Here is a 26960-nt window from a genome sequence, read left to right as displayed (position 1 = left end):
TTGCTCATATGCAAGTTCAAGTTGAAACTGAAGAAAATTAGAACAAGTCCACAAGAGCCAAAGTACGACCTTGAGTATATCCCACCTGAATTTAGAGACCAAACAGATTTTACGGGTTGAACACTAACGACCGAAGACCAGACGAGTCGTGGAATGACATCAAGGACAACATACCTGAAGAAAGCAAGGGTCATTAAAAAGACAGGAAAGAAAGACCAAAATGGATGTCAGAAGAGACCCTGAAACTTGCTGTTCAACATCGAGTAGCTAAAGCAAAAGGAAGAAATGATGAAGTAAAAGAACTGAACAGAAGATTTCAAAAGGTGGCTCAAGAAGCAAAGTAAAGTATTATAATGACATGTGCAAAGACCTGGAGATAGAAAACCAAAAGGGAAGAACATGCTCGGCATTTCTCAAGCTGAAAGAACTGAAGAAAAAATTCAAGCCTCGAGTTGCAACTGTGAAGGATTCTATGGGGAAAATATTAAACAATAAAGGAAGCATCAAAAGAAGATGGAAGGAATACACAGAGTCATTGTACCAAAAAGAATTGGTCAACGTTCAACCATTTCAGGAGGTAGCACATGATCAGGAACTGACGGTACTGAAGGAAGGAGTCCAAGCTGCACTGAAGGCATTGGCAAAAAACAAGGCTCCAGGATTGATGGAATACCAATTGAGATGTTTCAACAGGACTTCTCAATAAATGAGCGCAGCACTGGAAGTGCTCACTTGTCTATGCCAAGAAATTTGGAAGACAGCTACCTGGCCAACCTACCGGAAAAGATCCATATTTATGCCTATTCCAAAGAAAGGTGATCTAACTGAATGCAGAAATTATCAAACAATATTATTAATATCACATGCAAGTAAAATTTTGCTGAAGATCATTCGAAAATGGCTGCAGCAGTATGCCAACAGGGAACTGCCAGAAATTCAGGCTGAATTCAGAAGAGGACTTGGAACCAGGGATATCACTGCTGATATCAGATGGATCCTGGCTGAAAGCAGAGAATACCAGGAAGATGTTTACCTGTATTTTATTGACTATGCAAAGGCATTCGACTATATGGATCATAACAAATTATGGATAACATTGTAAAGAACTGGAATTCCAGAACACTTAATTGTGCTCATGAGGAACCTGTACATAGATCAAGAGGCAATTGTTTGGACAGAACAAGGGAATACTGTGTGGTTTAAAGTCAGGAAAGGTGTGCAACAGGGTTGCGTCCTTTCACCGTACCTATTCAATCTGTATGCTGAGCAAATAATCCAAGAAGCTGGACTATAGGAAGAAGAACAGGGCATCAGGATTGGAGGAAGACTCATTAACAACCTGTGTTATGCAGATGACACAACCTTGCTTGCTGAAAGTGAAGAGGACTTGAAGCACTTACTGATGAAGATCAAAGACCACAGCCTTCAGTATAGATCACACGTTAGCATAAAGAAAACAAAAATCCTCACAATGGGACCAGTAAACAACATCATGATAAACGAAGAAAAGATTGAAGTTGTCAAGGATTTCATTTCACTTGGATCCACAATCAACACCCATGGAAGCAGCAGTCAAGAAATCAAAGGACGCACTGCATTGGGCAAATCTGCTGCAAAAGACCTCTTTAAAGGGTTGAAAAGCAAAGATGTCACCTTGAAGACTAAGATGCGTCTGACCCAAGCCATGGTATTTTCAGTTGTATCATATGCACGCAAAAGCTGGACAATGAATGAATAAGGAGGACCGAAGAAGAACTGATGCCTTTGAACTGTGGTGTTGGCGAAGAATATTGAATATACCATGGACTGACAAAACAATGAACAAATCTGTCTTGTAAGAAGTACAGCCAGAATGCTCCTTAGAAGCTAGGATGGCGAGACTACGTCTTACATACTTTGGACATGGTATTAGGAGGGATCAGTACCTGGAGAAGGATATCGTGCTTGGTAAAGTACAGGGTCAGCGAAAAAGAGGAAGACCCTCAACGAGATGGACTGACACAGTGGCTGCAACAATAGGCTCAAACATAACAACAATTGTGAGCACGGCACAGGACTGGACAGTGTTTCATTCTGTAGTACTAGGGTCGCTATGAGTTGGAACCAACTCAACGGCACCTAACAACAAGAACATAAAACTTAGAAATTATTAACTGTACTTTAATTTTTACCATCAGATGGGGAAAATCCCTTAAAAATAACAAATAAAAGAGAGAAAATAATGCCAGTAGGTAATAAATGTTAGGTAATAAAATAATAGAAATATGAGGACCACAAAATCTACCTTAAGAAATATTGCCTTGTATATAGTTCCAGACCCTGCCGTAAAATGAATAATATTGTTACTTTAGTAAGTATCACAAAGAAGCAGTTACTTTTGCAGTAAAGATCTAAAATTGAGTCAGACTAAAAAGGTTTCCTATTGGAATTCTTAGTGTTTAAAAATAAGTGCTGTTACAATACAAATACTTTGTATAGGTCACCACCATCAACTCCATGACCAGGAGTCAGGTCAAGCAGAATCCAGAGGATTAGTACCTAATCTTCAACTGAGCTGTAATAATCAGTCAATACTAATGGATACATAAAGGGAAGGGAACCTGTCCAGGACAATCATTACTTTCTTACTCAATCCCAGTAAAGAGATTATATCTTTCATGTAATTGACCATGGCTATTATTAACTGGAAGGCTATTTTCATTCTCTCTGCAGCTTGCAACCACTTTTAAGATCAACGAAAGCTTTGTCCATGGAAAACATCTACAAAGAACAGAGAGAAATGAGTTTCCTGCCCTCAAAGAAAGTCTTCTCTGGATTTCCCGTTGAATGTCTCTTTTCTAAAATGAAACCAAAGGAAAAGAAATCACACTAAAGTAAGCTGAGGTTGAAATACCTACGCAGAGTCAAGATGCTTGTCAAAATAAATATGTGTTTGTGTTTTACACCCAACCTTCCCTTTCTTATCTGATTAAAAATTGAAAGTTCAATAATTCTTTTTCAGCACAACTACACAAGAATAATCAAATCTACTGAGGCCTCACAAGTCTTCAGGATTAAAATGATTGCCAGTCCTTTTGATCTGGGCTATAACCACCAGATTAATGACAAGCTTGCCTATAATCATTTCTCCAGCTGAGGGGGAAAAGAGGGTAAAGTTTCCACCCATTATTTTAAAACTTCGAAGGCTTCCCTACTTGTTTTAGAAATATGGGAGAGAATTAATATCTACTGCAGTAAACTATCTGTTTATGACACTGTTTGAAAATATTTACACTACTATATGTATCAGACTTTGCCAGTTATAGATTAAATGCACAACCAATAGATTAGAATGTAGCTATTACTTCCCCTCTCCCAAGCAGGGCATGCAATGTATCTCTATGCTCTTCACAATTATTATTTACTGTCTTCCATGAAGGTATCTATAATACCTTTTTTCCTTAATCTGCACTCAGTAATTAGATTTCTTACCCATATATACAAATTTTCATTCATATAATAGTGTTTAGAAATGAGATATTAGGTTACAAGTGGGGAGTAAAAATAAAAGTCCCAGTTAGTTATTTGGCTGATTACCTCGAGAATGTTAAACCACAGGAGGTGACTGAAAAACCTAGTGCTGTAACTTGTACCAAGTCAGGACTGTGAAGGAAAACCTTGGAAATTGGTTCTATTGCCTTCCCCCTTTGAAATAATTTACAAGTGAGCATATAAATAAAACCATTTCTTCTCAGAACAAAAAGAAATTAAAAAGAAAAAAAAAATACCCAAGTTTGCAGCCCACATTAGCAGTATGGCTCATTTGCAGAGCTTTACCATTACATTCTCTTCACATAACGCTCTTCACTTTTAGATTAATCTGTTGAAATGAGATGCTAAGGATTTGCATACAGATTTGACTATACAAAAATAGATATGGAATTAATAACAGTCTCTATATGTTTTAATTTCTCCTAGACTGGAGTATCCTTGCCTGCAGCGGTATTCTTGGCTTTGGAAGTCATCAAGCTGATTTGTCTGCTCTGGGTTATGATGCCACATGCTGCTATACTGTCCCCTGCAATCAAAGCACTTGCAAAGATAGATTCCATGCCTTCCTCTATCCAGTATATTTTATAGACTGGCAGTTTTGATCTCCCCCACCCCACTCCAGGGAGGACAATCTGCATCTTAACAGCTTTCTATAGATACATCTGTCATTAAATATGCCATCCTGTATCAGCATTCATTTTTAAAGCCAAGTTTTCCCTAACTTTGAAGTGCCACAGTCAAAGTTAAGACTTTTCAGCCAAAATTGAAAATGAATAACCCTGTCGTATACTTTTGAACTGTGATTTAAAGATATACTGGAGGTTCCCCCAAAGTCAAATAAGTCTTTAAAAACTGCCAGAAGAAATGAAAAGTTACCACCATGCTATCAGCAGTGAGAAAAGCTTTCTATCATGAAGACAAGAGTAAAGCGTTTTTTCTTAAGCTTCTCTGTACAACTAACCACAAAATGTTGTGACAAATGGATACGTGCACACCGGAGAGATGATGACAGGTGACTGCCAAACAAGCAACCTTTGTCTGTGTTACCAGGAATTCATCCACTCCCCAACTCATACTGAGCTCAAAAGCAACAACTGGTCAACCCTGGCAGTGTCTATAAAATAGAGGTGTTTAGAAAAATTGCTCTTATTATACTTTGGTCAGAATGGGCCACTTGATGACTCTGCTAATTTTTTTTCTTCTTGACAGAAAATATCTCTTGACAGTAGAGTCCTACGCTACACTAACCTCGTCAGGACAGAAGCCTGTGGTACCTAATACAAGGCTAGTCCACAACTGGGACAGAAGAGGATGCAAAGAACTGATCATCTCCCTGCTCTTAGGGAGGACACTTAGGTTGGAATTCTGCCAGCAAATTCAGGATTGCAGAAAACCATCTCAGTGTCTCTGCAAATCTAAAGGGAAGTTTAGTACACTACTGGAGTGGTTTGTTTATGGAAATCTCTTACCATTTCCATAAAAGGTACAAATGACTATGTACAGGATATTAAATTAATCAATGAATAAATTTTGTAGTCTAAAGTAGATTTTTTTGTATCTCTTTTTTCAAGCTATTTAAACTACCGATTTTAGAGGTCACCAAGCGGTGCAGTGGTTAAGTGTTTGGCTACTAACCGAAAAGGTCGGCAGTTTGAATCCACCAGCCACTCCTTGGAAACTCTATGGGGGTTTCTACTCTGTCCTATAGGGTCGCTTGAGTCAGAATCCACTCCACAACAACAGGTTTTTTGGGTTTTAGTCAGCCTTAGAAGAAATACCACCAGAATGCTCCTTAGAAGGGAGGATGACGAACTTTGGCTCACTTACTTTGGACATGTCATTAGTAAAGACCAATCGCTAGAAAAGGACATTTAGTTGGTAAATTAGAAAGTCAGCTAAAACAAGGGAAACCCTCAATGAGATGAACTGACACAATAGCCAAAACAATGGATTCAAACATACAAATGATCGTGAAAATGGCACAGGACTAGGCATTGTTTCATTCTGTTATACATACGGTCACTTTCAGTCAGAGCTGACTTGAAAGCAACTAATAACAGACTACTATATTGTAATCCTTTCACAAATATAGTTCAGAGTAGCTCCATATTATCACTAAGTTTATTTTACCTTTTAATTTTATATTGCCAGTGTTTACATTTTAGAAACTGAGCTGTAGAACCACAAAATTGACATTATTTTGTGCCCTGAGCCCTGAGAAAAATAGACAGTTAAGCAATTAAAGACAATCAAATGACTGTTGATCCTAAACAAATCTTCAGGTACGGTTGTTCAGCTGTATGTCATTTGGAAGTTATTTCTTTTTACGATTTAAGCATCTATTTTTCAGACCTCTTTTGAGGTAATAAACAACTGGTTTATGTGGGTTAGTGAGAAAATCATGGTTTTAAAAATCAGACAAAGCTCAAATTCCAACTTTGTTACATTCTATCTGCGTGATCTAGGGAAGTCATTTAACCTCTTAAAGCCTTATTTCTTGGGCAATAATGTGGAGGGTAAACAAGTCAGTTTAGGATTGAAGCTTTCTTCATTATTTTTGAAGAATATAGGTGATCTGCTTGCTTTCTTCCCTTCAAACCATTTAACTCTTTTTAAAGCAGTGCAGAATGGCTCACTTATGTCTGGCTTCCATCTCAGTACAATATTGTAGCGGTTTTGTTTTAATCTCCTTCAGATGGGGAGCAGCGAAGCCTGGGGCAGAAGTGGAGAAAAAGAAAAAGTAACTGCTAGAGGCAGCTGGTTGCTAGAATCTAATAATATGCAGATCAACAAAGAGTTTATTCTTAGTGGACATTTTAATTTACTATGAACCGTTAAGTGGACATGTCAAATAATCAAGCTCCAAACCTCTACCAAACAGGTGGCTTCCTCACGTGGTAACTGCCTCCAGGGGCAACAGACATACACTCTCTTATGTATTCACTCCCACAACACACATTCTTCTCCCTCAAGAAATCCTTGAGCCCTTCATGCCTACCTAACAGGGATCCCAGCATGCAGAACTCCTTCTAATATGATCCTTTTTGCTATTGCCAAGCTAAAAACCTTCCATTGTAAGTGAATCCAAGGATCTGCCTTCTCCGATTCTCTGCTGAGCACCACCAAAAAGCAGGACAGAAATTTGTAAACTGGGTCATCACAATTTTATGGTCTCCAATCATAGTATGGGCTGTCAACACTTCTGTCAGTTCCCTCGCTATTGCTTCTCATAAGCTTTTCCCAAGGCCACTCTTCTCAGGTCTTCTACCTAGTCCAGACCCTGCACAATCCCAACACATGACCCTGTCCATCACATCAATTTGAACCTCCTCTTCTGGGTTTCTGTGTCTATTACCAATATTGTATCTCCGTGACTTATCACAGTTCCAGACACCTACAAGACGCTCTTAGCATTTACCGAACAAATAGATGCTCCTGTCCTATATCTTCAATTTCAGCCTTTTCTTTTCCTTAGTTATAAACTTGCTTAATGTACTGACATCCTTGAAAAAAAAAAAGATTCTCCATCGATCCTAGATTTCCTCCTCTAGTTACTCTTTTTAGCAAAACCTTCTTCCTTCCTTCTTTTTCTCTTTCATTCCCTTATTTTTTCTTTCTAAAGCCAAAATGCTATTTATTAATTTATAATGAAAAAATGTGGCTGTCACATGGACTGAAAAACGTGTGTGCCTGGAAACAGCACATTCTCATCCTGTAGGCAGGAGTATACTGAAAGCTAGATAATAACTGGGAAGTTACTGGTAAGCTCAGATCCAGGGAATGAAGTGTTAGACGATACACCGTTTATTGATAATAGGCTAAGACAGCCTTTATCCAAACTTCTTGCGCAGGTAGCCTGTATCTGCTGTTTCTGCTTCCTCACTTCCCATCCACACCTCAAGCCACTGCATTCCAGCTTCCACCATCCTCTACTCCCCCGAAATTGCTACCACTGAAATTACCAAGTAGTTCCTAATTGAAAAATCGAATGGAAGCATTTTGGAGCTTGATGTCCCTGAGGTATTGGACATCTCTCCGGCTCCTTCCTTAGTTCCCCCTCCTCTGCAGGCTCCTCACATGTCAGTGTTTCTCAGCCACCACCCTTGGCCCCTTCCCAGGACAATCTCCTGTGAGTTTCACTCTTGCCTGCTGGTCTCACACTTTTTACCTGGACTTCCCACTCTACCTCATCGTATCTCATGCTGACTCATTGTAAGAATCTCCTTATTTATATTTGCTCTTAGAAATAGAAGGCATGGTCCTGTGCTCTGAGTCTGAGAAGAGAAAGTTTTGAAGAAAGTGAAGAAGTTTAGCCAGTGAAGGAGAGTAGGTGAGAGAGTAGACCACAGTGGTCGGTGTAGAGAGCACAGAGAGAGTGCAGCTGTGTCGGGTGAGCTGGGTATATACTCATACCAAGCCCTCCCACTGACTCGTCTTTTCCCACAGGACTCAGCTGCCCTGCACAAAGTGGATCGCTCAGTTCCTTCAGCTTTGCATGTTTGCCAGAGGGCAACAGAGTCACTGAAATGATTGCACCATAAAGTCCAAGCATGAGGATAAACCCGAAACCAAACCCACTGCTGTTGAGTCGGTTCTGACTCATAGCGACCCTATAGTACATAGTAGAACTGCCCTATAGAGTTTCCAAGGAGCGCCTCATGGATTTGAACTGCCAACCTTTTGGTTAGCAGCCATAGCTCTTAACCACTATGCCACCAGGGTTTCCAGAAAGGGGTTAATGAGTAAGAAGAAAATAGCCAATGGACTGGAGGATTAGTTAGGCTGAAGGCTTTACCTTCTTCTGTGAAAACTTTCATAATTACTTCATAATTACTCCCTGCTTTGTACTACTTCTGTACCTTGAAAAGACTTCTGTCATCACACACTATAGTCAATGTGTTTGTAAGTCTGTTCCCCTACTATACTGCAAGTCTCTAGTGCAGAACCTGTGTCTTATTCTACTTTGTAGCTCCAACACTAGCCCGAAGCAAGACAGGGAGCCTAGGAACTGTGCTCAGCATCTCATGATTGGTAAGAAGTGGAGCAAGGATTCACACGTGTGTGTGTGTGTGTGTGTGGGTGTGTGGGTGTGTGTGTGTGTGATCACAGTCTTGTGATCTTAGCACATAACACCCAGCCTCTGCTATACCTGGTATTTTGTTAGTCCCCAATATTCTGTAGGTAATTTTTCAGACACAAGTGAAGTAATACTTGTACAGAGTAAAGCTAAAAGATATGGAATTTAAAAATTTTGTTTAATAAAATTTTCCATTGTTCTAATTTTAATTAATTCTAGAAAAAAACCAAAGTCCCTTTAAACCTGTTGCCGTCGAGTCGATTCCAATTCATATCAACCCTATAGGACAGAGTAGAACTGTCCCATAGGGTTTCCAAGAAGCAGCTGGTGGACTCAAACTGCTGACCTTTTGGTTAGCAGCCGTAGCTGTTAACCACTTCGACACCAGGGCTCCAAGTCCCTTTTGTAGGTTTGAGTAAAGTTATTTAAAATGGGGCAATGCAAATTTCATATAAATTTAATCAAGATGAATGTACACATATCTTCTAGGGAGTTAAAGAAACTTTAACAAAAGTTCATTCATTAATGAAATATCTGAAAAACTCCTTGATTGTCAGCTCCTAGAGGGCAAGAAGTGTGTTTACTGAATTAATCTTATTTATCTATAACAAGTGCTATATTAGTAAAGACACAGCAGTCATCAAGAGAATTAAGAAAGCACTGAATATTACTTTTCAGTAAATGCAGTAATGTTTGTTTTACTTTTATAATAGTTTTAAAGCACTAATTTGTAGTTAGTTTCTTGTTATCTTGCTGCCATTTGATAAAAATGAAAAGGTAAATTATTCTGCAAAATGAGCTCAGGATTAATTTTCACACACACACACAAATGTTTTTAGTAGTTAACAAATTATTCCTTAAAATGGACATTATTTCTTTTAAAGTGTGTTTGTGGGGGGTGGGGGGATTGCAGTGCACAGAGCTGCAGTATATTTAATGCTTATTTTACTTCAATGTTGTCCATTTCAAATCAAAATGGTGTGGAGCATTTTGTGAATTGGTTCAAAATGTCGAATGCTACTACCAAAGCAAACTTGTTGCTGTCGGTGGATTCTGACCCATAGCGACCCTACAGAACAGGGAGAACTGCCCCATAGGGTTTCCAAGACTGTAATCTTTACGGAAGCAGACTGCCACATCTTTCTGCCGGGGAGTGGCTGGTGGGTTCAAACCACTGACCTTTCAGTTAGCAGCCAAGCACTTAACCACTGCCCACCAGGGCTCCTTTCAAATGCTACTAGAGCCTATAAAATTTCACTATCTCTAACATCTTAAGTAAGGAGCCACTCCTTGGGAAAAAGATGTGGCAGTCTGCTTCCATAAAGATTACAGCCTTAAGAACTCTATGGGGGCAGTTCTACTCTGTCCTGTGTGGTTGCTATGAGTTGGAATCCACTCGATGGCAATGGTGTTAACATCTTAAATTAAATGCTAATGGCTATATCCATATAGCCTGATTTTCTGAATTCCTCTCTGCTTGTCTCACTTTAAAAACTACAGACAGATTTCAAGGTGCCCTGATTCCAAAATGGAGAGAGACAGTGAGAGCCAGAGCACGTGTTGGAAATGTTGTCTCTAAAGAAACTTCATTTTATGTTCCATGGAACAGAAATAAGCCCCTAAAACTCATGTTCTATATTCCATACTACCTCCATATCAGGCAAAGCTTGCAAAATACCAGAAGGATGCCAATGACCCCATCCTCCATCAATTAAATCGGAAATACTTGACTATTTGGTAAAGGATAAAGAACAGCCGCAAACATTTTCATCTCCTCCAATAAATCAGGTTAACACTTCTATATCAGTGATAGTCAGTGTGAAATATACCTGTCTTTTTTTTTCAAGGGGCCCATTAGCAAATCTAGTCACCCCTCCCTATCCATGGTTAGATTCACAATTGATTTATTATAAGCTGGGCGAAGACTGAAGGTATTAGAAATGTCACTGGTGATTTCCTCTTCTTTCCAATTAAAGGTATTGTACTGTACATAGGAAAGTGAGTTTCTCATTTCAAGTACACAGTGGGGATAAACAAACCTGAGAATACTGTGATTGTTTTCATTAAGTATGGTTCACATGGGCAGCATACATCAGTGCAAACGAAGAACAAAGAAAATGTATTTCCTTACACGGTGGAGGGAATACAAAGTGACACAGCAATATGATCTGCAGGTGGAGGGAATACAAAGTGACACAGCAATATGATCTGCAGTGCACTGATACACTTAATAAAATGCAAAAGGAAACATATATACCCATATGAAAGGGAAGTCCACTTGATGTCAGAATGACAGATCTAGCCAGTCTAAAATGAGCCTCTGTGCTTAAGAAAGACCTCAGTAAAGAAGGTGTTAGTCATATCTTTAAAGCCATGTAAGGGAAACTCCAGCATTTTTAAAAGTTAGTTTCACAGCCCCCTGCCAAAGAATATTTATTAAAACATTTATGAGAAATTCATACAAAATTTAGAAAATGCAATGCAAAATTTAGGAATGCAGCACATTAACAATATATATGAAAATAAATGAGTCAATGGAAGGGAAGTAAATTGGGAGAGCATATAAAAAATTGCATTTCCACATGAGAAAAGACCTGACCAGCTGTTCCTGTAAAGATGAAAGCCTAGGAAACCCTATGGGGCAATTCTACTCTGTCGTATAGGGTCACTGCTGTGAGTCAGGATTAACATGATGGCACATAACAACACAACACACTTAAAGAAAAGGGAATGGGTCACCAGATAAATGAGGCTTTTATTTAAATATGTATCTACTTATGTTAATATTCATGCTCGTATCTGATGTTTATTTGGTATTTAGGACCAGTCACTCCTGGCCCATCTCATTTATCTCCTTCCTTAGTCCTAGTCCTAACTTCATTCGTTAATTTATTTAGCGCTTAAACCCTGGCCTGAGCTAGGTTTCTTCACTGACAACCAAATAATTGCCAACAAAGGAGGCACGACTCAGAGAAGCTGAGACTGTGGCTGTCTCCCTGGTTATTGAGGGCACTGGAGGAAAAAATAGGCTGAGTCCAAATGAATTACTTTAAATACAAAGGAGAATTTTTTCAGAGCAGGTGTTTAAAAACTAGAGAAGATTATTAAGGGAATCTGAGAAGACTTCACAGATGGACTTAAAAGTGATTTATTCTTCTAATCACAAACCTCGCAAAGTTACTCTTGGTATTTATGTTATTTGATTTTTCACTTCCTCTTTGTCCTTGGTGATATAGAAATTAAATAAGTTCCATTTGGGTTACAAAATGGGTATCCTCCAAACTGAGATAAGATGCAACTTTCTTCCCTGACAGAGCAAACCTTTCAAAGGAGGTCTTTCTCAATAACAGAACTAGAAACATGGGTTGGTAATATGGTGTTGGTAACCTATGCCTCACAGTTTCTCTTGTACATGCCAAAAGGCAGCTAAGAGGGTTTAAAGGGTCTGAGGACCCATATTCACTCAGTCTTCAAGATTATCAATGGAAAATCATTACTATTTTTTGACTTGGTCACATGGTGATTAGCAAACAGCAGATATCCAATAAATACTTGATGATTTGAACTCAAAGAAGGCATCAGTCCAGTCCAATTTTGGCACTGACTTGTGAAATAATCTTTACCCAGTTGTTTGGATTCATTATACCTAAGTTTACTCATTTGTGAATGTACCCGGTAGTCTTCTGCCCCATGCCACATGGGCATGAGTAAAGAGAGCAAATCGTATCAATAAAAGGCTTTAGGTCTTTCAAAGTAGGCATCAGATGAATTACTGGTCAAAGCCAAAATAATACCACCTATAAAGTTTGCTTACCAAAAAAATCTAACCTAAATCTGATCAAGCCTCTAATCTAATTACCAACGTTTAGGAAATACTGAGTACAAAGGAACACACCACGGGATGCAGGAAACTATAGAGGACAAACAAAAAACTGCAAGGAAAAAAAGTACAAGAAGTAGGAACCTATAGATTTATAGGGATTTGAGAGACATAGCAAACAACTGCAATTTATGGACTTCCTTTAGATTCCAATTTGAACAAACTGTTAAAGATCATAAAACAATTGAGTATATTTGAACTCTGACTTGATATTTGAATATAGGACCAAAAAAAACCCATTGCTGTCAAGTCGATCCCGACTCATAGTGACCCTACAGGAGAGGGTAGAACTGCCCCATAGGGTTTCCAAGGAGAGGGTGGTGGATTTGAACTGCTGACCTTTTGGTTAGCAGCCTTAACCTGCCATAGCTCTTAACCACTGTGCCTCCAGGGCTCCTTTGAAGATAGTAATTATTATTAATTTTTCTTCATGTGACAATGGTATTGTGGTAATGTTTTAAAAACAAATGCTTGTAAATATAGTAGATTTACTCATGGAATTATTTAGATGAAATGATACGTCTAGGATTTGCTTCAAGATAAACTGGGATGGGGATGGGGTATGTGAGCATATGGATAACAAGACTGGCAATGAGTGAGTAACTGTTGAAGCTGGGTTATGTGTACTTGGGGTTTCTCTACTTTTTTCATAATCAAAAGTTTTTTTTTTTAAGAAACAAAGACAAAAAAGTAAACTAAAATAGATCTAAAACCATACTGCCAAATAATCAGCAAGAATGGGAGAGAAAATAGGAATGAAGGATTAGGACGGCACGAATAGCTGCAATTCACAGATAATACAAAAACTTCATTTTAGACAATAACTTAAATCCCTCCCCACAATGCATAGCATGTCTATACCCTGGTAGCAGGATGGATTAACTGGACTTCTACTTCCCTTGCCTTGTCTTTGATGAAATGCATCCTAGGCAGGCAGGCCAGGGTGAAAGAAAAAGCAAAGGACCTGGATAAACCACAAACCGTGCAGTACAATCCATGAATAATCAAGAGCTGATAATCTAAACAATAGAAGGTTTGGTGTAAATAGAGATGTCATGGGCCATTAATGTTCATCTTGAATTTTCACTCCACTAATCACTCATAGAAAGTCATAGAAAGGTCAATTACTTCCAATTACATTACTCTCTATAGAGTAGGTGCTCAATAAATGAATGTTAATTAGCTAAAATGACATCCTTGGCTCAATCATTCAATTACACATGGTCACATTACCAAAGCTTGATTTTTAAATTTATGGCATAATGAAAAGTGTTTTTTTGATACTTCCAACATATGAGGTGTGTTCTACCTGATATCCAAAGAAGACCGTCAGCCACGTATCCAGCGTGACATGAAAGGGATCGGTCAAAGGATTGCACAAACATCCATTTGTTCTTCTTGGGGCAATATCGCTCAACTGTAGGCAGAACCTGGCGCAGTTCATTCCTGCCCCCAACCGCGTAGAGGTACTTATCCATGGCACCGAGCACAAAATGCTCCCGGCAATTTTTCATGGGTGCTATCTCTGCCCAGGAATTACTGCGGGGATCATACCGACAGGCAGTCCTCACGGCACACGTCCGGCCACTGGCATGCTCAACCTCCCCTCCTGCTACAAACAAAAAGTCTCCCATGACTGCCACACAATGGTGGCTCCTTCCCACAGGCATGGGAGCTAGCTCACTCCAGTTGGCAACAGTGGCTATGAGAGCATTCTCCTGATCAACAGGATTGAAGTACCGAAGTTCCTTGACTTTACAGATCTCACGCTTCTTCCCACCAATGATGTATAGAGTGTCTGACTGGAACCGTGGTTTGGTCCTACCAGTCTGCCAGACAGGCTGTGCATAGATACTCTGGTGATATTCCAGGGCCTCGTTGACAAGGGCTGTTGCAGTCTCACTTGCTTGGACCAGGGGGTGGGACAAGGCAACTGTATGGAGAGTATCCACATCCATGAGGCCAAAGCGGATGTACTGCAGGAGCTCATCCATGTACTGGTAATGGCAGTTGTGTTCCAACCACCTCACAGCTAGCTGGAACAGAGGGAGGTGAGATAAGAGAGGAATACAAAAGTAAGAAAGAAAGAGCAAAATCAGCGGCATATAGGGAAATCACCATGTATTCTTTCAGCTACTTAATAGCGTAATTTTTTTATCTTACAAACAGAGTAACACGAGAATATTTTGATACCTATCTGAGGATTATTTTTTTTCCTGCATCAGCAGAGATACAGAAGAACTCAAGATATTGCTGTGGGGATTGGGAACAATGTTAAACAACAATGATGGGGACTCACAGTATCATATGGGGTGACTAATAATTGCTTTTCAAAGAATGATAATACTGTTGTGAAACAGCCTTTCTCTTATGTTTCCCGCATAAGGGGGCTTGGCACACGCCACCCTCATGAAATGTCAACACGGAGCAGTGTCATCACTGCTCAAGCAATATATGTCAACCCAGAATCATGGTGCAATATCAATACAAGTAACATCAGAAAACATGCGATCATCTGAGACTACAGGGCGTACTTGAGAGAAAATCAATATGGCACTAGTAGAATGATTTAGATAGAAAAAAAGACTGTTTTCCCACCCCTTTGCTAGCTGCAGCAGTCAGGAAACGAGGAGAAAAAGTAAGGTTACAACCTATCAATTTTATTTTTTTTTCCCTCAATTAGTTTCCGTCTTGTCAACATTTGTTGTTTGCACATGTAAGATACTGGCAATATGTTAGGGCCATTTTCACAAAAACAGGATATAGAAAAGATTATCTTTGTATTCTGGATACAACAACAGAACATATCCTAAACTTTTTGTTTTCCATTTTAGGATGTCTGTCAAGAGGGAAAGGAGTAAGATAAGATCTTTTGGCTACAGATAAATTGAATTCTTAAAGTTAAAGCAGACACATAGGGAGTGAATAACAAAATTGAGTAATAATTTAAAAACAAATACCGTCAACAACAACAACAAAAATCCATATTATGGAACACCTGAAGTAATTTAATTAATCTGACTTAATCTCTAAGTTTTGCAAACCTTCCTACACATCAGTATAAAGAAGCATATCTAATTATCTCCAGTCAAGTTTATTCAATATGAGTTATTCTTAGCAACACCTACATTAAACTAGATCTCCTGGACAAAATAAATGTGGATCTGAAGGAATTAGCATGAAGAAGTAAAACGATGAATTAGAAAACTGAGTAATTTTGTCGTGTTTTACTTGCTTTCTGAGCCATGAACAGGGCATTTGGTCTTCCTTGTTCAGCTGATGCATATCATTGGATTAAAAAAGGAAAAAAAAAAAAGTCTACAGAGGGAAGGAGAAGGAAATGTGGTGCTGAGCATTACTCCTTGGTAGACACGACCTGGGTTTTCATCCTGGCAAAAAGAATCGCTGAACTCTTTCAGGTACTAGATGATTTCAGAGTTTCCATATCTATTTACAAATGGTTTCAAAACGCAAGGTGCATTTTGGGCTTGTCTTTTTAGCTTCCTGAGTGAAGTGAATATAGGAAGTAAATTCATTTCCAGTATGCAGTGAAATGTATCTCTTAATGAACTGCATAGTAAAGAGAAATGAAAAAGAATGTCCCTGGATGCCAAGAAGCCTACCAATGCCGTGGAGGACAGATGAGTGACACTCTCTAGCTATTTAGAAGCTAGTGGTTTTTATTTAAATAAGATACCAACCTGAAGAAAAATAATGTATCTGTATACGGCAACATCAGCAATAATCAAAGACATTACAGAAGAAAAACTCATCAATCACCAGGTCTCTGCCAAAAGTGCAGAAAGTTCCTACAGGCAACATCCTAGTTTTTCTCCTTCCTAATTTTAGAAGTTTCAAGGGACAGGGTTCCAATTATTTCCCTGGGGAGATAATTCAACAATTTAATATACGATTTTCCATTCTTTGCTCATAGGACTTTCAAAAGTTCTCAAGGATAAAGTCATCCCACTCAAGGTCATTTCTCATGTACCGGGTGAAATTTTCTGAAACATAAACTTTGATATCGCTCCTAACTTAATTGAGTAATTCCAGCTGATATTGCTTTGCTGTGTAATGGATTTCTTAGCATCCTTACACCCTTACATTTCTGCATCTTTTATATAGATACTACAGAAAAAAGCACTGGAGAAACATTAGATAAATACCCATGTCTCCATAGCCTCTTTTTATAGCATAGTGCTGCCCATTTAATTATTTTTCTCTCTGCTCATAAATCAGTTCTTCCTATGCCATAATCAATCTTCCAGCCCATCTCTGAACCTTCTCCAGTTTATCTTCATCTTTCTAGCAAACAGTGTCAGTTACTGCATGAAAAGTACAAAAGCCCCAACTATGTTCTGCTCTTAAGGAAAACTCAGTGGAACAGTGACCACCATGCTCTGTTACTGATTAATTTCTGGCTTGCTGTCAACTCTTACTCCTATGTCACATGTATCATGATGCTTTCCATGTTTAATTTCCCCAAATACCACGTATTACAGAATATTTTCAGCACATACATTATTTTCCACTTTCTGTAATGATTTTTATTGTTTTCCTTTCAATATTTCTAACTCCTCACAGATTTAATATAATTTTCACACCTTTACCATCTATTAATATTTTCAGACTACAAAAGTCATTTGTACTTGTTGGGTTTATCTTTTCTGCAGATCAAAGGGGAATGTAATTCACCGCTAACTATCCTGTCACCAATTTCAAACCAATCTCACCTAGGTATAGTGTTACTTATAGATTTAAGTTCAGTGCTTCTCAAACCTAACGTGTACATGAATCACCAGGGTTTTTGATAAAAATGCAGATTCAGATTCAGTAGGCAGGGGGTGGAGAGATTGGGAGTTTGCATTTCGAACAAGCTCCTAGGTGATATGAATGCTGCTGTTTCACGGACCACACTTTGAGTAGGAAGATTTTAGACAGATTTCCATTCATAAAAACTGTGTTTTCATGCCATGCTGACTCCATTTAAGTACTTTAGGAAGCTACATTGACTGTTCAGTTCACTCAGGTAAATTACTTCCTTATTAAAGTAAATTAAGTTGTTGTTTCAATTTTAAGAAGGTATAAATCTAATGAAATCTAAGGATTCTTTAGTTAACATGTAGGATACTTAATCTAGCTTAGTATTATGGGTTAGATGTCATGTTTGGACATGGTGGTTCTATAAAGTCAATAAATCAATGGCTGATTAAACTGATTTACTTGACAAATGTAAAGTAAGTCATATAGATACTGTATAGTTTTGCTTTTTCAATAAATAAATAAATGCAAAAGTATTATTGTACTCTGTTTTTACTTTCGTGAAAACATAAACATGACTAGGTAAGAGAAAACCTGCTAAAACTGTAGATAACTCGTTTATCCAAATAATGAAAGACATGGCAAAGAAAATGCAGAACAATGGGGACTGCAAAATCACTTCTACAGTGTCATCTCACCATAGCACTATTCATGGCTGCACTGAATTATGGGCAAAGCGGTGGAGGGCATCCAGGGACCCATTTAAGGAGCCTAGAGACCAGAGTAGCACAAGGCAGATTCATTAATGGGGCATCATGGAGCTTAAAGACCACAGTTTACTTTGGATAGTATCTTGGTGCTTAGGTTTGAAAAGGGTTATTGAGGGAACTTGTAGCTTTTAAAATAATGACACTATACTGAGAAAGCATAACACCAGGGAGGATGATATGCCATTCTATCTTACTTATTCTGGCAAACTGACTTCCCCACACCTTAAATGCTAGCATTTAATGGGGGAAGAATAAAGAAAATATAGCCAAAGTCTATCTCCCATCTTTTAGGTGACAGAGTCAGCAAGAGTGGAAAAGAAATTACAGATGCAGTCTGGGAGGGCACAAAAAAGAATACTTACGAAACATGGACATTAGGCAAGATGTTTCCTAAACCATCGGAAAGACAGGAAACCCTCATCTCCAAAGACCACAGGAGATCTCCCAAGGACCCTACCTGGCTCAGTCTAGCTCATTTTATCCAGATGGAGAATTGTTCATTCTTAAAAGGAGCATTTGCTATAGCTTAATCCAACTTCAAAGACTTATCTCATCCTCAGATCCTTGATAAAGAGCAGTGCCTGGCACATACTTTGCTATAAATATTTGTTATATAAATAGAAAATTCTTCACAACTGTTTAGACCATTTCTCATATTTCTCTTAAGCAAACAGTACCGATTCCTTTTTACCTGTATATATTTATCTATCACAGGCTTCAGTTTCCTATTTTATAATCTCACCTTCATAACTTTCCTATAATGCCTTACAAATTCTCAAGACTTCACACTGCAGCATGCAGCACACTGACTTGCGTATGTAAGCCCTCGTTTTATTCCTTCACAAGCCTGGCGCTGACCACCTGTATTTGAGATTCTTGAGAATGTAATGAATATGATAGCCTTTTAAGCTCTCATATAAATAATAAAATATTTGGGCAAGAAGAAACTTTAGAGTCTATTTGGTTTAAGCTTTTCAGTTTTACAATGGAAACCATATCCAGGCAGGTTAACTGACTTGACCCAAGTTATGCAACTAATTAGTGGAAAAGCTGGAACTAGAACCCCAGTTTTTAAATTATAGAATGTGATTTTCTATTATATAACATTGTCATCTTTTCAACAACAATTATTTTAAAGTAGAATCTATGCAAATGCACTCAAGCCCCAACATAATGTGCATATTCTCTAAATTAGAAAAATAAAGTCTGCTTTTAAAAAGACTACATTTTGCTTCAAACTAGATTGACAGTACTTATCAACAAGTCTCATTTATTGGGTCGCTATGAGTCAGAATCGACTCGACGGCAACAGGTTTGGTTTGGTTTTGGTTTTCAGACATAAAGAGCATATTAAAGAGTTTGCAATTAAAGAACAAGTATTTAGAGAAAAGGGTGTCCTTGGAATCTCACATTATTATTTCACTTTTTATTGGAATACATATTTTAATTCTAGGTCATTCCTTGTTAACTAAACCTGGCTCAGGAATATATGGAGAAGATAATCCCCCCCCCTTTTTTTTTAAGATTTCTCCATGTATGGCCAGTTTATGAAGTAGAATATGTAATACATATAATCTTAAATATAAAAGTATATAATCCTAAATTCTACAAATGTTTTCTAGTTTAATTAAAATATGGAAATTACTTATATGTATTTTAGAAATACATCAGTTATATGAACAAACATTACATTCTTAACTTTGTCAACTCCTCAGGTTCTGATCCAAATTCCTTTACTGTTTATGCTGGAACACATTCAAATAGAAGCTGCTGTTTTGAAATCTAAAATCCTGGACCCTTTTAAAGAAGCAAGTGTTTTGAAATCTAACTCTGCTTGTACATGTCCATATATGTGTATACTACACAATGTAACCCCAAAGCAATGCCCACACAATAAGAAATCTTACACTCACAAATTTCCTATGGGTTAGCAGGTCATCCTAAACCCAAGAATGTACACCAATGCACTCTTCCATAGATGTGCCTTTGTATCTTGCAAATATACATAAAAGCGCCCTTTAAAAAGCCGGTTCTTAACAGATCAGTGATCAAACCTTTTTAAGCAACACTAACAAAAGATAAAGCCCTTATAACATTGTCTAAAGTAATAACTATTTCTTTGTCTTGGCTCACACATATTCTTTTTCACTGAAAAGGATTTTCTTATCACTGACCTCATCAGCCAGAGCTGAGTAAGCAATGACCAGTATTTTTGCCCACTGCCTTATTCTGCCCCATTGCCAGGGGCAGCTATTATTATCCTCCCATTTAAAACTTGGTTGCAGACAGCCTTGCTGAAGGGGCAAACTGAGCCCTCCCTTTTGCAAGGGCCCACACTGTGAAGGCAAAGGCATCTCCATCCCTGCAGTCTTGTTACCCACTGAAATAAGCCAGGGTACTGGTTCCCCTCAGTGCCCGAAAGGCAGCATAAATTCCACACTTCTGCAAATACAGAAAGGGACGAAGGAAGGGCATAGGAGCATATCAACAATGAACTACGGTGCTGAACCTCCACCAAAGAGCTGGGCATGTTAAACAGTGTTTGGGCAACAAGGACAGGGAAGCCACAGAAGTGTATTTTAATAGAACGAATGACAGTGCATAGCCAGACTTTTTCCTTTCTAAATTGAGTATAAAGCATGCTCTCTATCTTCTAATCTATGACCTCAAAGTGAAGTTACCATGATTATTATATATTACATTAAAGTACACTTTTATGTATTATTTTGTAATGCTTTGAATTCTGATAAATTTAAAAGTGGCACATGATATGATTTTAAATTATATACAGTTCTTTTAGATTACAAATGGGGAAAATTTCCCAAATGAAAGTGAACATTTGTTGAGACTTGCCACGTTATACTACCTTTTTAAGGTGATTCATATGAGGTCTAAATAGCGACATATTATACCAGACGACTACCACAGACAGGAAGGCTTATATTAATAAATAAATGCACCAAATTTTGTACTCACATTCTCTTCTTTGAGAGCAAATGAAAAATTTCACTTCAAAGACAATATTACCATAAAATTCAAAAGCACCAGAAACTAGGGATGCAGAATCAGAGCATTTTCTTTACCAGAACAATGAAAATGTTACCATGGAGGAATATTAAAAATTGTAACAGTGCTCACTTGAGTGCTATAATTAAAATTATGTCAACATTTTGCTTGTAAAACAGATTTTTCAAGGGAGGTTGCACATTAACCATTATAGCTGACTGCAGACCTATATAAGATACACACAGGCTATTTTCTTTTTCCTCTAAGAAATATACTACAATATAATCAAATCTGACGAGGCCCTAGGTTCATATACTGTCAGAACAAAACACCTGACAGATTTTTAAAAGAATATTCATCTTAGCAGATTTGATAATTACACATATTCTTTCATTGCTCACTTAAAATTTTATAACACTCGAATAGAACTACCACATGAGCCAGAAATTCAACTCCTAGGTATATACCCAAAAGACTTGAATGCAGATACTCAAATACGCTTGTACACCAATGTTCACTGCAGCACTATTCACAATAGCCAAAAGGTGGAAACAATCTAAATGCCCATCAACAGATATAAACAAAATGTGGAACATACATACAATGGAATACTACTCAGCCAGTAGAGAAAACGAAGTCTTGATACATGCTATAATATGGATGGAGCTTGGGGACATTATGTTGAGTGAAATAAGTCAATCATAAATATTGTATGACCTCTCTTATATAAAAAGACAAGAAAAGGCAAAGGTATAGAGACCAAAGTTTATTAGTAGTTACCAGATGCCAGAGGGAGGGACAAAGGGGCGGTTAACAGTAATGGAAAAATCACGTTGATTAAGGGTAGGGTTGTACTGCTGATTATTCCAACTGCTGTCACTAAGTTGTGCACCTGTAAAAAGTTGAATTGGCGGAAGTTGTGTGATACATATATTTACAACAATGACAAAGGAAAAAAAAAAAGAGTAGTTGCTGAGACTGCTTATGTATAACCGAAAACCTCGAGATTTGGTTCCTTGGTTTGGAAGTTTAGCGTCATGGTTTAATGGGGACATCACAGTTAATTGGCCTAATAATGTGTTTAGTGCTTCTGTTCACCTCCTAGTTCACTGAACGGTACCTGGGGTCTTAAAAGCTTGCAAGTGGTCATCCAAAGCACAATTGGTCTCTATTCGCCTGGAGCAACAGAGGAAGAAGGAGAGTCAGAAATAGGAAGATGATACAGAGCGTGTGGCTAACTGACTCCATGAAAAACTGCCTCCTTTGCCAAGAGACTAGAAGAACTAGATGGTGCCTGCCTACCATTACTAAACACTTTGATTGAAGATTCTATAGAAAAATCCTGATCAAAAGGGGAAAAATGCAGAACAAAATTTAAAATTCTCATGGAACCCAGACTTTCTGGAACCATAGGGCAGGATGAACCCCTGAAACTATTGCCTTGAGATAATCTTTAAAATTTAAACCAAAAATATCCCCTGAAGTCTTCTTAAAACCAAACAATAGTTTAGCTTCACTAGTAAAAAATGTCTGCCTTGAGCATTATGCCCTTTTAAGATCTATATAGGATCAAAGTGACAACAGCAAGTCAAAAGATTAGATATTTCATGGGGCAGAGAGCTTATGCTAATGCAGGAGGAACAACTCAGCAAAGGAGGGTGAGAATGACTGCATAACTCAAAGAATGTAATCAATGTCACTGAACCGTACATGGAGAAATGGGTGAGTTGGTGTATGTTTTGCTGTGTATATTCTCAATAACAAAAATTTTTTTTTAAATTAACATTGGGAGATTGACAAATGCTCTTTTCACTTTTAGCATAAAATTTGTGTTCTGCAACTCATCTATATACATATTTAAATGTGTGTATATATATATATATGCAGACCTCCAAAAGCAAGAGTCCTTGAGACCAAGGGTGTCTCTCTCCTATTGATGGTGATAAACACATAAGATGGGAAGAATCACAATGAAAAATACCCTTGAGAGTCGCCACACCTGAGTTCTAGATACTTAGGAGGACAAGTAAAAAGAGATCTGTGCTTCCCTTTGATTTAGTCTTTTAACCTGAGAGGCTTTTTAAAAAGATAAGTTGTATATCAAAGATGAAAGGAAAAGATAAGTAAGGTTAGTATCCGGTGATGTCCTTTCAATCTGCAAGGATTGGGCAGAAGCCTGGGCTAATTTTTGAAAAGTCAATAAAAAGAGAACAGCATGAGTACATGGCTGACTTTGGGCCAGTCATTTGTCTTCTCATCTGTAAAACGGGTGAGTTCATGAGATGACTGCTACAGTCTCTTCTGTCTCTATGATATATGTCACCTATGGATCCACCAAAAAGTACTTTTTTTAAAGTAGAATCCTCCAAAATTCCTCTTGGTGGGAGAGGCAACCAGAATTAACCACTGTACCTAGACTCTGAGCCACAGATTTAAATATCACTGGTAGAGACTATCAATATCTTTTTGAGAAACAAAGTGATTTTTTTATTTTGCCTGTAATTCTGTATTCACCAGAACTATGTGTGTGTTTGTGTATTTGTGTGTGTGTGCCCAGTAAGGGTACATGTGCACATAAGCCTATGTGAAAAGAACTGGCTTATATCATAGTATTTTTCTCCATTTGTAAGGTGACTGCTTCAAGGTACTATTTATTTAAAATCCCTACATGAGCTGGTGGCGTAGTAGTTAAGAGCTCAGCTGCTAACCAAAAGGAATCCACCAGCTACTCCTTGGAAACCCTATGGGGCAGTTCTACTCCGTCCGATAGGGTCGCTATGAGTCGGAATGGACTCGACGGCACCTAACAACAACAACATGAGATCTTATGCATAAAGGCAAATAATTTAATGAACTAGTCACATAAATTTTACCCCTGGATTGTCTTTAAATATGCCATCCTCTTATCTAGTACATACAAAGCTATTCAGATGGGAAGAATTGCCTACAGGAGAAAACAATACAGCTGATATCACCCACACTCATGTTGCTGAAGGGAAAATGAAACTCATTCTTGGTCTCCTCTTGCTTGAGCAAAATACATGAACAGTTATAGAAATAGCATCCTGTAATTGTCCTTCTGCAGTCTGCTAATGGTCTCTGAGCCAAAACACCATACTCTTCTGGGATTGTTTCAGAGCATTACGTGATGCTGGACTGATGACATGAGACTTTTAAGTAAAAGTGTCTGCATATTTATATATAATGTCCTACTAAATGTAAATGGGACTTGGCATGTGGTCAGTGAGATAGTAAGCTTACCTTGTTAAATCAACACTGGAAAGTGAGAGAAAACCAACTTGGTCAATAAAAGAAAACCATATGGTATCCCACTGGCAACAGGGACTAGAGTGACACTAATGGGCCACGCCATCTCAAGTTATTTCCCAGTTACTGCATGTGATGTGGATGCAGTATCAGGGTGAACTCGGCTGAAAAGAGAAATCCTGGTGCTTCCTTCTACCACTAATTGGTACATGCCCATAGAGGTAAATGTGACACAATGAAAGAAGGTTAGACTTAATGTTAAAAGACCTGTTTCAGCAACTTAATGTCTTTGTACTTCATTTCATCATCTGTAAAACAGGGATGATACCATGTACTTCACAGGGGTCTACAGAGGATTAAATGAGTTAACATACGTGAAAGGGCTTGGTAAACAATGACATTTACACCAATATACAGAACTAATACGATGACAGTGTGCCACCATTCCTCAATTCAACCATCCTTCTAAATTAACGATAAAACAGCACACTTAGATCATTCTTACATAGTAAAATTGTACAATATTGACATAAATTTTGAGAGATTGCTATAGTTGATACATATTTGCTACATGGTATTAAATAGTCCTTGTGTTGAAAGGTGGTAATAAAAGCATGGCAGCACAGCAGATTATAAACTCGCCTATATGTGAGTCTATTTTATACCAATGAACCTAGTAATTTAACATCATAAGGGTGGCTTTGTTAATCCCAAATCAGAGAAGCATGAATGAGTGTGTGAACAAATGAATGAATGAAAAGAGAGAGACAGATTTAAACCTAGCTGTCTCTGCATTACACTTAGCATATATTCACTTTCAATACTTGGCTTGGGTCTCTTACTAAAAATACTTGAATTTGTATCCACACAAGTCTTCTCAAATCTCAATTTAGTTAATTTAGCGGCAAGAGGACACACACACACACGCACAAGTTATCTGGCTTGAGAAAACTAAAATAATGGTTGATTGTCTGAGTTGATTACTTTTCTTCTTTTGCTTTTCTGTGGGCAAATGATATAACCATTAATCTTTTAGTTTTTTTTAATTCATTTCTCAATTTCTTATTGAGTGCTCACTGTGTACCAGGAACTTACTTTGTGAAAAATAAAATTCTAATCAGTATATACATATACACACATTGTTGTTTGCCACTCACTTTCAAACTCTATTAATACCATAAAACTCAAGGCTTCCTCTTGACCTCCAGTATCTTGATGTATTCTTGTAAAATATATTCATGCAATTTGGAATTAGGGAAAAAAAATTCTGCAAATCTGGAGAAAGACTTTTGTAGAGAGATTTTCAAACACACACAAGAACCATCTTTCTTATGTTGCCATTTCTCTCATGGGTCTTTTAAATATTGTTGGTACATTTATAAAGTTGATGGTTAAAAAAAAAAAAAACGAAACTGTTTGATTTGTAAACATGCCCTGGAGCATCCTAAGAGCATCAAACCTTTGAATATTTCTTTATGAATTGATTCACCAATAACGAGCCAACAGCAAGTTCTCTGGCAAACATACTCGCCACCTGAAATTAAACCTTCAACACTATGACCAAATGATCTCACACGCTAAAGCTGCTACCCCAGGTCACTGACACCAACCCAAACCCACGGCCATGGAGTCAATTCTGACTCATAGCAACCTGAAGGGCAGAGCAGAACCGTCCCACAGGGTTTCCAAGGCTGTAAATCTTTATAGAAGCAGACGGCCATATCTTTCTCTAGCGGAGTGGCTAGTGGGTTCAAACGGCCGACCTTTCGGTTAGCAGCCGAGTACTTTAATCACTGCACCACCAGGTCTCCTTGTCACTGACACAGAGATATTCAAATCCTTCTAACAAGGAGCACTATGATGAACTGAGAAGTCCAGGAGAGTACCTAAGCTGTTTTTAAGGGTGTAATGTCAGCAGCCTTCAAATAAAAAGAAAGAACCTTCAAAAGTCACCTTAGGTATTGAGGGCCACAGAGCACAGTGATTGGGGTGGTGAAGGACATGAGGAGACACTATAGGTGGTCAGACTCTATCATACAGGGGATGGAGCCTGGAGCAGGAGCCAAACCAGCTGGTGGGGCAGGGAGAGGTGTCAGGGCCTACTTGTCAGTGAGTTGCAGAGGACACACAGAAAACTGACCACCTTCAATGTGTGAAGTTCAGTCCAGTCACTGATATTTCAATAGATTTCACACTGCATTCTCTAACTTCATTTTATCATAGTATAAATAACTGGGGAACAGTGAATCCTCTGTTCCCCGTTTGCGACACCTTTGAGTACACGAAGAAATATCTTCGTCAAAGAAGATACACACTTCAGCACAGTTGTCATAAATGTATTACTCAAATAGAAATATCTAAGGAGGTTTAGGCCGATGTCCAGTCAGGGGTTGGGGCATGAAAAGACCATTAAAAACAGGTAAATGACACATGAGTCTCAAAGCAGAAAGCAAGGATGTGAGACTGTTAAGTGGCAAAGAGAGGGAGATAGGGCTTAGGTTTGGTGGGGAAGGTGGCCTAGAAAGCCCAGTATATGGAGAGTCAGGTTCTGTAGGGCAGAACCACTGGCTTGGTAGTCTGAGAACCAAGGAAGTCTCAAAGGATGAAGGAATGAGTAGGAGGCAGTAGCTGTTCCAAAGGCTCATCTGTAAGAGGCATGAGAGAATCT

General features: G+C 38.3%; 1 protein-coding gene across 11 annotated transcripts in view; it reads right to left on the bottom strand.

Moving 5' to 3' along the window:
* Positions 1-26960, bottom strand: part of KLHL32 (kelch like family member 32) — a 225724-nt gene that overhangs the window by 20019 nt on the left and 178745 nt on the right. For 7 of the 11 annotated variants that reach the window (XM_004372408.2, XM_023727567.1, XM_023727565.1 and 4 more), the window contains one exon: positions 13798-14524. In XM_004372408.2, the coding sequence (XP_004372465.1) occupies positions 13798-14524 (727 nt within the window). Of the gene's footprint in view, positions 1-13559; positions 14525-26960 lie in introns of those variants that run through there. The other 4 variants (XM_023727569.1, XM_023727570.1, XM_023727571.1 and 1 more) reach the window with 2 other exon arrangements.

The sequence above is a fragment of the Trichechus manatus genome, unplaced genomic scaffold (genome assembly GCF_000243295.1).
Source record: "Trichechus manatus latirostris isolate Lorelei unplaced genomic scaffold, TriManLat1.0 scaffold00017, whole genome shotgun sequence".
Taxonomy (NCBI): domain Eukaryota; kingdom Metazoa; phylum Chordata; class Mammalia; order Sirenia; family Trichechidae; genus Trichechus; species Trichechus manatus.
This window is presented reverse-complemented; position numbering and strand designations above follow the sequence as displayed.